Consider the following 13,270-nt stretch of genomic DNA (forward strand, 5'->3'; position numbering starts at 1 on the left):
TTGTGCAGGCTATTGGACTACATATAGTCTATCAGATGGGACTACCGATGCAGGATTATGTCGGCGATCCTGACGCCGCCTTATACGATTACATCCGTCAATTTTGGTGAGTTGGCTGCCCGGACACTGCAGCGAGCCCAGGAGGATCAACATTTGGCACACATGCCTGATTATGTGGAGCCAGAGGAGTACGATCAAGGCTCTGGTGTGGCACGAGGTGGTGGTGGATGATGAGGTGGTGGTGCCCGACGAGGCGGGGGTACCGGACGATGTGGCGGTGGGAGGAGAGGAGGTGGTCCCCAGCAAGGGGGCGTTGAGGCCCCTGCTGATGATGTTGCTACTGATTTGCCCTATGGCCTACATGAGACGGACATGCTGTCATACAGCCTTGGGATGGATCTCACTCTAGGGACTTCGCAGGTGACCCCGTCAGGTCAATTATTGATCATGGGCACAGATCTTTCTAGAGTCGATTGGGATACATACTTTCCAGGACCATCTACTATTACGAGGACCGGCCGACCTGAGATTTACATAGTGGGCGGCGGTTGAGTTATGGTTCATTATCACAGGTGCAGGTATGGTTTTCTTGGTATTGAATTACAATTTGTCTTTATTTTCCATAACTTTATTAATTTCCTTTTTAAGGTTGAACGCGATGCTGACATGGCTACGACAGATGATTACATTCAGGAGCCCGACGATGTCGTGGTAAGACAATTTAAATTGTTGTGACTTATTATATACTTTGCTATACTGAGCTATCTATTCTTATGTAGGTTTCTACTGGACTGGCGGCCCCTTTTACTGATCCTGTCAGCACCACTGATGTTCATGATGCGGCGCATCCGGCTATTAGGAGGCGACTTGATGATGACGATCCCGATAGCGTACCCAGGCGGGGTGGGATGTGCCTCAGGCCAACGGCTGCGTTGAAGCACACTGGATGCGGGACACATTGATTTTCTTGTTTTATCTTTTTGATTTAAATAATATCTTTGTATACATTAACAACAATTTTTATATAATATGCGCATTTCTTTTTTAATTTTTCATTCATTAGTTAGTTTCGTACTACAACACAAACACTTAGATTTCATTCCAATTAATAAAAATAAAGTTCATTACAACTAATTTAGTTTAATATTACAACACAAACACAAACACAAACATAGCAACTTAACATAATCAAAAGTTAATACAACTAATAAAAATACATGACATAAGAAACATAAAGATAAAGCGATACACTAAACACACACATGTCAAAGTTTAGTCACTTCCGCCCATTATTTTCTGCTCCAACCACTTAAATTGTTCTTTCAGGTTCTTTTTTTTCTTCTTCTACCACTTTATGTTTCGCTTTCAACTCCACAGCCTCTCTTTTATGTTTTTTTTTCACGTTCCCACTGTTTTGAACACAAATCATTAAGATTGTTCAATAATTCTTTATAGTATTCCTGATAACATGATTCATCAATCCATACCTCAAAATTGCAAATAAGTTCACCGGGAACCTTATAAAACTAGCTCAAACATTCCCAGTAGTGGTGTCCATCTTCACCATTTTCCCAACAAATTTGCATCATGCATTTTTTCCACGCTTGCACATTGGTACATAAAGAGGTTGAGACATTTGTGCGTTAAAAAACTTGCTTTAAGTTATTGTTGAGCGAAGAAAATAACTAGAATGAGGCCATTATTTATAGGCAGGACAACACACATAACGTAGTATTTCACCGCTCTATATATACGCATAACGTAGTGTTTGACCGCGCTATGCTTTGCGTGTTAAAGGTTCTGACGGGTACGAATCAACTTTATGTTAGTTGGGCAGCTTTTTCAGTTCGATAACACAACACATATAATGTATTATTTCACCGCTCTATATATACACATAACGTAGTATTTGACCGCGTTATGCTTTGCGTGTTAAAGGTTCTAACGAGTACGAATCAACTTTATGTCAGTTGGGCAGCTTTTTCAGTTCGACAAGACAATACATATAAATAAAATAACAAACATAATTAACATTAAATTAATCAGCTTTATGAAATTTCAATGTTGTTTCAAGTTCTTCTGAATATATAATTTTTTTTAATTATCATTAACAAAACCGAATTGTAAAAGTTCAACTCATAATTAACAAACATAATTTTATTTTATAAATCTTTCAACATAAACAAAACAACTAAATATTACAACATAAACTCATTGATAGTTAGGCACAATAGAAGAACACCCACCACGAGCTTGATTACTATTGCCACCCAAAGGACATTTTCGACGGTCATGTCCTGTTTGCGAGCATATACCACATCTGCGCACATATATGGTATCACTAACATCCATTTGGTTCCGTATACGTGTTCTCTTCTGCACCTGTATTCGACACAAATAGGACTTGTTACACACCATTTTAAATGGCTTAGGCGGCCAATAATGCTCAACACCCACTAGCTGCAACTGCCCACTATATGTGTTTAGGTACTTCGCAACACTATATTGTTGATCAACATAGTTGGTTATACCTAAACCAACTTTTTGAAAGCACTTGATGTCATGTGAGCAAGGAATGTGGTAGATGGACCATTTCCCACACGAGCATAACCTTGTAGATTCATTTACAGTATGTACATTATTCCCCCGATTTCGATGGATAGCGGTGCGAACTTCAAAAATATTTCTTTCGTTATCATACTGCAAAAATGAACGCCAATGTGCTCGCCGTCTGTATTTCTCAAATCTCTTCATTGGCACTGGCATAAAATCAACACCCCTTTCCATCAATGACGTTGCAACTGCAGACCTCTCAACAAACCTCTCCGCCATCTGCTTGAACGACATCCGCACAATGGCCGTGACAGGCAATCCTCTTGCCAATTTCAATAACTCGTTGAAAGACTCTGACACATTTGTAGTCAGAGTTTCCCAATGTCTGCCCCCATCCGCATGCAAAGTCCACTTTTTAGGGTCATGTCGCATTAACCAACGATAGGCTGCCTCGTCTTCTTGCCTGATAGATTCCATGTGCCTCTGGAATTTATGATGTTGGTGGTCTGTTGCTTCCATCCACATCAAATCATGCAGATCCTTGTTGGGATATGCCTTCTAGAAATTAGCTTTAAAGTGCATCACACAGTAACGGTGGTAGGCATATGGTTCTTATCATGCAGGCAAGTTTTCCACAGAACTTAAGATACCACCGTGCTGATCAGATATTAGACAAATACCAGAATGCTATTTGACAACATGCTCTTTCAAGTGGGTCAAAAATAGCGTCCACGTCTCTTGGATTTCATTGGCACAAATAGCAAAAGCTAGAGGAAATATCTTTCCATTAGCATCTACTGTCATGGCTATCAATAGCTTGATATCGTATTTTCCATAGATATGAGTGTCGTCTATGGATATTACGGGCCGACAATGCGAAAAACCGTCAATTGCTGGTTTAAATGCCCAGAACACGTAATTGAATATACATTCTGGTTTATCTGGACTCCGCTCAAGCTTCCATTCAACAACCATCCCGGGGTTAAAGTGCTGCAGTGCGGACATGTACCTGGGTAGAGCAGCAAATGAATTATCCCAGTTGCCATAGACTATTTCAAACGTTTGTTTGCGCCCGATATATGCCTTTCTTTTGGTAATGGTATGGCCATGTTCCTGGTGGACTGATGTAATGCACTCTTTGATTTTATGCCTTATGGACGCTTCAATGTGTGGAATAAGGACAAGAGAAATCAAGTCAATATCCAAGTTGAAGTGATTCCCGTTGAATGTGTCCATTTCACATGTGTGGGTGGGAATGTATTTACCCACTTTCTACAGACCTGTCTTCTTCTTGCTCACACGCAACATCCAATAACATGGCCAAAACCACCTACAACCAAAAACCTTGTATACAACCGGACTTGACTCATATACCGTCATCTCACGACACTCTTTTACGTTGTGCATTTTACAAGCCCTACTTACGCGCGCTTTCTCAGGAAAAAGCATACCCTTTGCCAGCACCGTTGGTCTAGACTCATCCCACATTGCTGTCCGAATTTCATCAAAATCCCTTGTGAGAGCTTCCACTTACGGCATATTTGGCAAGTTATCAAGGTAAGGAATCTCCCTTGAATGAAACGACACTTGGGACTCGTACACACTTCGTCTAGGGGGGAAGTGGAGCATACTCTCTGGTCGAATCAGGTCCTTCCTTCTCATCCTCCTCATCACTATCCTCACGAGTAAAGGGTGTATCATCTCCAGATTTATCAGCATTGTTGTCGTAATCACTGTTCTCTTCCTCACTCTATGCATCTACCAGATCCCGATTTAATACGTTGTCTTCGGGCAAATGAGTGAGTACATGTGGTTCAACTTGCTCGTTTTCACTGCACAATCAACAAAATAATAAGCTACTGAAATTAATAAATACTTTCCATATAGTTGTATCACTTCACTTTCAAGTCGTAATGTGATGAAATTCCATGATGGATATTTTCATTTAGGCGATGACTACCAGATGGACCACCATGATCCAACACACCAAAACTATTCTTGGGTTCATAATTTGTAAAATTCATATCCGGTCGGGACCCCCTGTTAAAAATATGAGCGTTACTACAAATTCAATACAACAAAAATGTAGAATCGTAACACAAAGGAAAATTAAAGTTTACCACTCGTCTTGTGAATTTGGAAAAGTAGGGGGTGATAAGTTTAAATCAAGGAAAACTCTTTCATCCGGAACCTGTCAGGCAAAAACTGCTCCAGAATAACCACCCAATGACTGGGGGTTATCCGGAACCTGTCCGAAAACCTCATTGTTGGGAACATCTTCGACCTTGACGTACATATCCAACATTTTGATTACAAGAAATTCTGGTATTCATCCGGAGTCCATAGAAAATCCCTCAAAGTTTCATCATCGTAGATGTTTAACTCCGAGTAAAAAGCATGCCCTTGCGGAGTGACAAAATACGGATATCTTTCGGTTACTTTAAGTACCACTCGGTGTTTCCTCACACTCATTTTTTTGCATAACAACGATATTAGTTTATCGTACTCCATTGTAAGTGGTAATTTAACATGACCCCGTGGAGATAAACTATACCTCATCGAGTTATTCTCCATCACAACCTCACCCTCCCCCCCCCCTAATATAATGAAACTCTTATTCTAAGCTCTTCAGACATTACAAAAAAATGCTTGAGAATTTAACAACAAGAAAAAATTGAATGGGATGAATCTTTTGTGAATGGATTTTCGTAAAATCCTAACGCCCTTTTAATAGGAAATGTGCGAGCCCGGGGGGTTGAAATTTTTGATGTATAGCGCTCTTTGAATATACGCTATACATATTTCAATTATGGTGGGCCCATAATTAGGGGTATAGCGTGTTGTATTTGTACGCTATATATAGCGTGCAAATATAGCACGCTATACCTGTGTTAGTAAATGTCAGTATATATAACGCGCAGTAACACCACGCTATACCTTAACGGAAAAAGTTACCGTTAAGGTATAGCGTGGTATAACTGGGCGTTATATATATAAATGTAACTTTTTTTACACCTATTTGTGTATCTTTTGTCCAAAAAGACAACAAAAAGGTTCCGGACTCGTGGTAAGATTGTGTACACACTATCCTCTACAGATCTCACTTGTGAGATTACACTGAATTTCTTGTTGTATCATTGTTGACATTGAGCTGCACTAAATTAGCCCATAAACGGTTGAGTTGATGGCTTATATGGTCATCAAAGTCACATAACTTTTTTCATTTTTCAAAAATCACTCAACTTTATCTAAATTACTTATATGGTAATTCAAGCCAGACTTTATACTTTTCGGTGAGTTTTAGTAACATGACAAAATTAATTTTAAGAAAAAATCACTAAAATACTAATTTAAAACCTAAAACATTTTAAAACTCAACCCACCCTTTACCTAATACTTGGCATGTTCCACATATATGGCCACTAAACATTCCCATATTTATTTTTTACATAAAACAGAGATGGCACTGTCAAATCGAGCTTGCCCTTTTTGTGCGACTGATCGAGGCTGGAGCATGATTAACAGAGGATCGGCTCATATTTATATCAAACTATGGTGCAGAATTAAGTTGTCAAGCTTGAAACCCAAAGACCGATTAAGATTGAGACCGACAAAATTGAGACCGACCAAGATTGAGATCAACCAAGATCGAGACCAAATAAAATAGAGATCGAGGGTAGCATACTGGTTCGAGTAACGGAAAGGCAAAATATCCGCAATCGGGCGAGGATCACGACACAAATCCCGGCACGTACCAAGAAGATGCCGATTAATTAGCCAATTATGCGATTTTTACTGTATTTAGAATTGTACCAAGAATAGGACTCTCCTACTATATAAATGAGTATGTTCATTTGTAAAGGGGGCATCATATTCACGTTACAAAAGCAATATACTCTTTTATTCTTAAGCTCTCAATATTTATGTTATTGTGTTCATACTTTCCGGCGAAATACTCACTTAATTCGAGGGCAACCTAGCTCAAGGATTAAAGCTATACATTTTATTTAGTTTGCTTTATTTACATTCGCAATTAATTGTCAATTTATGTTTTCTCTCAATTTGTGCTATGTAAATTACGTGTCCTTACAATCACAGTATAAATTCAATTATTATCCATTTTTAGGGTAAACAGTTTGGTACCCACCATGGGGCTAAGGATAATAGTGACTGCCTCGTTAAAATTTTCGTAACACATACTATTTTACGCTTTTTCTTTGAAGTTTTTTCTAATTATAGGATTAAAAGATGTCAAACTCTCAGTCAGCACCTCAACACATTGACAATGATCTTAGCCACCACGGCGAGAATGAGAACATTGCACCAGGAAATATTATACCCCCTGCTGGCCTCGATTAAGTTCCGGCTGTAGATCCAATCGACGTCAGTTCGAATGTAGCCATTAATGAAAATTTGGTCGTTGATCCTATAAGCAGCATTCGTAGGGGTACCCGATCAGCTACTCAAAATGCATATGGTGGTGAAGATGGCGGGATCAGCTTGTGGGTAATCTTCGAAATGTTGCGGGCCCAACAGGTAGCCATATCGCAGCTCCAAAATCAGAATCAAATGCCAAGTAGGGTCAAACTCGAGCCATCCCAAGAGGTTATACACGGGGTCGAATCGGCTTCGAGAAAATCGAACGAGAAGGAATCGGAGACTAATCCTGCTATTATAAAGGTGCTCGGAGAATTGACAAAGCAAATCGAGATAGGGGAAAAGAAGATCGAGGAAAATGATAAGAAGGTGGAAACCTATAACTCTAGGGTCGACCAAATATCGGGGGCACTACTGATATTGAAAGGACTAGATTCTAAAAAAGTTTGTACAAAAACCTTCCCCCCAAGTGCGGCTGCGAAGCTAATCCCCAAGAAGTTCCGTATGCCCGAGATTCCTAAGTATACCGGGACGACCAATCCAAATTAACACATCACCTCGTACAAGTGCGGCATCAAAGGAAATGACTTGGAATATGATGAAATTGAGTTCGTATTGCTGAAGAAATTCGGGGAGACTCTATCGAAGGGTTCCATGATAAGGTATCATAATTTACCGCCTAGTTCTATTGATTCGTTTGATATGCTTGCAGATTCTTTTGTAAAGGCACATGCCGGAGCTATTAAGGTTGCAACAAGAAAGTCAAACCTTTTCAAGGTAAGGCATAAGGACTACAAGATGCTCACAAAATTCGTATCTCGATTCCAAACGGAATGAATGCATTTGCCACCGGTCAACGACAATTGGGCTGTTCAAGCTTTCACTCAAGGACTCAATGCTCGGAGTTCCATAGCTTCATAGCAGTTGAAGCAAAAGTTGATCGAGTATCCAGCTGTCACTTGGGCCGATGTACATAATCGGTATCAGTCGATGATCAGGGTCGAGGATGATAAATTGGGGACTCCTTCTGGGTCCGTTTATCCTAACAAGCCTGTGGATAGAATCAAGAGGAATATCGATCGAGAACCAAATTCGAATATATATCGATATCAACCATATAACGGAGATCATAGAGACAGTGGATCTGGGCAAAATTCTACACGGAATGAGAGAAAAAATGATCAAGGTCAAGGTTCACGGAGACTTGGTACTGAGGAAGGTCACATTAAACATCTGAAATACAAATGAAGGTACACCCCCTTTCAATACTTTTTATTTTTCGACTAACACTTGCACGTTATTGACAAGGAACTTGAGTCTTAAAGCACGCATTGCACTCTTTTTTCCGTTGAACCGTTTTTGTCCTAATTGGGTTTTTCGGCAAGGTTTTTAACGAGGCAACAACGGGTCGTGCTAACTTGGAATCAAAGGACGACCTTCCCCCTCAATCTCATCAATTCGAGGCAGAGCAGTTTCATCTCCCACCGGCTCAGTAGCTCATTAAATCTCGATGACAGCCCGTACACGGACAACCAGCTCGGAGTTTTATTCTTCTTCTTCTTCCTCGTCCTCCTCCCTTAACCGTTGGACTGACTCCATAGATAATGGGATATTTTTCCCTTTGGCTTATGGGCTACTTTCTTTTTGGGTTACTGCCCTTCGGAGTCTGAGGTATTCGAAGCCCTTTTCCTCTTTTTCTCCAGCCTCGACATAGATGGTTGGATTTCTTCATCACCAGACAGGGGCCTTATAATCACATCCTTCCCAAGACCTACAAAAGGAAATAAATGAGTAAGCTCGGGAAAATATTCGAACAGTGGTCAAATCATTAAGTCAGGAAGAAAAGTTTACCATGACTACTAGCCTCTCATTGACCCTTTGCCAGATTGCGCCATGCGTGCTCAGTGTGTGTCGACTGCGATATTAGGCTCTTGAACCAGTCCTTGAGTTGTGGAATCACACTCGGCATCCAGGAAACAGTTGCATCAAGTAAAATACTAATAAGAAAGGGTGAAAGAACGACGACAATAAACCGAAGTTAAGGATGGAATTATACTTACGTTTCATATTCCATTTCTTAGGGAATGACATACTCTCAACCGGGATCAAATCCAAGGTCTTCACTCAAACAAATAGGCCCATCCAGCCCCGGTCTTTGTCTTTATCTATGCTCGAGAAATGTGCCCTGGTGGCTTGATGTTGAAGCTTTATTAGCTCTCCTTGATAGAGTCGGGGGCTATATAGGCATATGAGGTGGTCGAGGGTGAAGGGAAGCTCATCGACTTTGCTTGAGAAGAAACGGAGTTGTCTCACTCTCCTCCAAAAATAGGGATGAATCTGACCGAGGGTCATTTCTTGGAGAAATCAATGATGATTGGATCCAAGGAACCCAATGTGAAAGGGTAAGTGTAAACACTTAAGAACCCTTCCACATGGGTGGTAATTGCTTCTTTTGGAGCAGGCACGACCATGTGTGTTTTACCCCAGTTGCAATCTTTTTAAACCTTGGAAAGGGGTTTTTCGATTATTGAACATATATACCTTGATACCGGCTCGCATAGGCCCGGCACCGAGGAAGTCTTTTCGACCTTGAAATCAAAATCGAGAACACACCCTTGGGGAAAAAACTCTTTAGGGCATGGTTCCGATGCCGGTGCCTCACCAGCCGACCGTGACGACGAAGAACTCTCCTTTCATTAACAATTTTTGAAGTCTTAGCCATTTTTTGCTTTGATGAGTAAAAAAGAAAGCAAAACTTTTGAGGAGCACATGGTATTTTGTGATGAAACTCAGGGACCTAAGAATAAAAAACTATGAGGAAGGCACAAGATTTTTAAGATTAGAGTGAAGAAGATTTGAAAGTAAAAGTTTGAAGAATGTAGAAAGATATATTTATAGGCTTAAGATGGCGGTTCAAATCCGGTAGTGGCTGACCGTCAATTGGCTAGAATTAAATGATTGGGAAACTGTACCGATGAGACGTTTTGATTACCTCTGTTGCTTACGTCATGATGTATTGAGGTTAAGATCGAGGAATCGGGTTGTTTCATGTCATTACTCTCCAAAAAACGAGGGGTCTATTTGTATATGGTCAAAATTGGGCTTGCCCTTTTGTGCGGCTGATCGAGGCTGGAGCATGATTAACTGAGCATCAGCTCCAATTTATATTAAACTATGGTGTAGATTTAAGTAGTCAAGCTCGAGACCCTGAGACCAATTAAGATCGAGACCGACCAAAACTATTCAAGATCGGGACCGAATAAAATGGAAATCAAGGGTAGCATATTGGTTCGAGTAACAGAAAGGCAAAATATTCGCAATCGGGCAAGGATCACGGTACAGATCCCAGCACGTAACAAGAAGAGGCCGATTAACTAGCCAATTAAGGGATTTTTACTGAATTTAGAATTGTACCAAGAATAGGACTCCCCTACTATATAAAGGGTTTGATCATTTGTAAAGGGGGCATCATATTCACGTTACAAAAGCAATATAATCTCTTATTCTTAAGCTCTCAATATTTTTGTTATTGTTTTCATACTTGTCACGACCCAAACCGATGGTCCGCGACGGGCACCCGGTATCTTACTCAACTGAGTACCAACATAATGTATCTTTTCGTATCATACTATCATAGATTACTGAGTCGGAGAGGCTGCCGTGTAATAAGTGGAATACAATGTATTATACCAACTTATACATAAGACATATGGGCCTCTAAGACCAAAATAACCACTCATATATTGAATATAGGCCGACAAGGCCATACAATCTTTTACGTACATGACATCTGTCTATAAGCCTCTAAGGATACATAATTGTCATAAAGGTTGGGACAGAGCCCCACCATATCAAACAATACACATCTAAATCATACTAACCAAACAAGCAACTCCGGAACAAATGGAGTGCACCAACATCTTCCGCTGAGCTGATCGCCTACTTGGATTACTCTCAACCTGTCTATCGAGACTTGCGGGAATGAAACACAGCATCCCCAGGCGAAAGGGACGTCCGTACGAATAATGAACCAAGTATGTAATGCACATAAATAAGTACGTAAAAGACATGGAAGAAATATAGAGTAAATGACTTAACCTGTAAGTCTGGATAACTCTGTACATCATGAAATACTTTTAGTGTCATGCACATACGTATGAATGTCATGTCGTTCATAGGAACATGTGTTTATAACATCATCAAGCCTCTGAGGGCAGCCCATCATATCATCTCGGCTATTGTGGGCAAAATCATCAATGTATACTAGTTGATCAGGTGGTGGTGCGCATATATATACGTATAAACGCATGAAATGCATATGAAATACGTTAATAAAATCTATCGGTACATCATAAGACCATTATGCTTCTGATTAATATCATGAAATAAACTTTACTAACTTACTTATTTTTTAGACCCATAAACAGACAATAGAATAATAAGACATATGGGAATTCAAGAACATAGACATCTCTAATGCTTTTGTGAATAGATTCATTTATGGAATTTGTGCATTTGCTTGTTTTATTCGTGTCGTATAGATTATGTCAAAAAGAAAGAAGGGATAGCCTTAACATACCTGGAATAAGGAAAAATTCGTATGATATTCTTGAAAAAGGTTGCACCGTACTCTCTTAGAATCACAAAATATCGCGTTGCTACTATGCTAAGAAATTTCGTCGGTTGAAGAAATCACGTTTGCAAAATTGTACGACGTAATGGAAAGGAAAAACGTTGCTTTAGAACACTTTTAATGTATGCTGCTTGCTCAAGAGCAAAATAGTTCTTATGTTTCATCCTTTACACTTTGTCACCAACTTATCCCTTTTTCAAGGTCTATTTGAGCGTGCCACATACATTAATGATGCATGAGTCACAATTGTTTTAAGACAAAATTTGCCACGTTAAGTTCTTATCCAAAATATTTTGGATAATTACCAATTACTCGTGCAATTAAGAATTATTTCAACTTGCTTAAAATACTACTCACTTTTAACACACTTTATATACCGTACTATCATGGCCATATAATACCTTCTATGGCACTAGTCCATAAATATCGGATATTTTAGCTCGGGTCGTATTTTATCCCAAAATATCAAATTTCGATGAAATTTATTTTCTTCGATTCACTTACCCTTTCACCTTCATAGATTAACTTATCACTTGTTTGAAATAGCGTAATACTTATAATCCCAAAATAAATCTCATTCCCGAACTTACGTCGATTAACTTACGATGAAACTTCAACGTACGAAAATGCGGGACGTAACATCTCATTTCCAATCTTATATCAATTTACTTATGGTGTACTTCACGTACGAAAACATGGGGTGTAACAATACTTTCCAGCGAAATACTCACTTAATGCGAGGGCAACCTAGCTCAAGGATTAAAGTTATACATTTTATTTGGTTTGCTTTATTTACATTTGCAGTTAAATGTCAATTTACGTTTTCTCTCAATTTGTGCTAAGTAAATTACGTGTCCTTAAAACTACAGTATAAATTCAATTGTTATCCGTTTTTAGGGTAAACAAGCTTTCAATTATCTAACTTTATATGTGAGTCGTGATTTTCTCAATTGTCCAAATTTACTCACTATCTAAATTACACTTGTGAAAATAGAATTTAAAGGAGCACAAGTAGAAAAATTAATTAATCTCAAAGAAAGGGATCCATTTTATCCCAAAAAATGTTGTTTCATGAGGAAAGGGACCAATACATTGGGAGCAATAGAGAAAATGAAGTGCTTTAATGAATAACTTTTTTGTCTGGTTACAATATAATTTATATGTGTTTTTTCATGTTATTTTTTTTATTGATAAATATGTTTACCCTTAGAATCGGATAACAATTAAACTTATAAGTGATTTTAAGGATACGTAATTTCACCTAGCACCAGTTGATAAATATGATGATTAAGTAGAAATAAACAACAAAGTAAAGCAAACCAGTATTGAAATGCAATTCAGCCCTCGAGCTAGATCGCCCTCGAACAAAGTGAGTGAGAGTAGAGTTATGAAATAAACTGATTAACAAGGAAGTATATGAGAAAAAGAGTAATGTATTTCTTCGATATGCGTAAATGCAAGATAGTTACAAAATGATTAGAACCCTCTTTATATAGTAGAGGAATCCTATTTATGGTACAATTCTAGTTACATAAGTAAATCCCATGATGGGCAAAATAACCGTTCTTGATTTGATCCGTTTCGAGATTTCCGCCGTGATCCTCAGCCAGTCATGGATATCTTTCCTTTCCGTTATTATGCTATCTTCGATCTTGCTCGATGTCTATCCTGTTTGGTCTCGATCATCACTAGTCTTTACCTCGACAT

The 13,270-nt window shown here is 39.1% G+C and overlaps 2 protein-coding genes across 2 annotated transcripts; both read right to left on the reverse strand.

Annotated features, from left to right (window-relative positions):
- Positions 1-2,211: 2,211 nt before the first annotated feature.
- LOC138875661 (uncharacterized) lies at positions 2,212-3,072 on the reverse strand. The gene has a single exon (XM_070154515.1). It carries the CDS (start codon positions 3,070-3,072, stop codon positions 2,212-2,214), a length of 861 nt encoding a protein of 286 aa, XP_070010616.1.
- A 168-nt stretch (positions 3,073-3,240) lies between these two features.
- On the reverse strand, positions 3,241-4,041 carry LOC138875662 (uncharacterized). The gene is made up of 3 exons (XM_070154516.1): positions 3,979-4,041; positions 3,834-3,883; positions 3,241-3,562 (listed from the first exon to the last, which is right to left on the reverse strand). The coding sequence occupies exons 1-3, from the start codon at positions 4,039-4,041 to the stop codon at positions 3,241-3,243; spliced, it is 435 nt and encodes a 144-aa protein (XP_070010617.1).
- Positions 4,042-13,270: the final 9,229 nt, after the last annotated feature.

This window comes from Nicotiana sylvestris, chromosome 8, assembly GCF_000393655.2.
Source record: "Nicotiana sylvestris chromosome 8, ASM39365v2, whole genome shotgun sequence".
Classification (NCBI taxonomy): domain Eukaryota; kingdom Viridiplantae; phylum Streptophyta; class Magnoliopsida; order Solanales; family Solanaceae; genus Nicotiana; species Nicotiana sylvestris.

Excerpts from the sequence above, each read along its gene's own strand:
- LOC138875662 (XM_070154516.1), bottom strand. The coding sequence starts at position 4,041 with ATGTGGGATGAGTCTAGACCAACGGTGCTGGCAAAGGGTATGCTTTTT. Across the intron at positions 3,884-3,978 it reads TTTTTCCTGAGAAAGCGCGC|GTGGTTTTGGCCATGTTATT; the intron begins GTAAGTAGGGCT and ends TTTTGGTTGTAG. Across the intron at positions 3,563-3,833 it reads TGTGAGCAAGAAGAAGACAG|GTACATGTCCGCACTGCAGC; the intron begins GTCTGTAGAAAG and ends TGCTCTACCCAG.
- LOC138875661 (XM_070154515.1), bottom strand. The coding sequence starts at position 3,072 with ATGGAAGCAACAGACCACCAACATCATAAATTCCAGAGGCACATGGAA.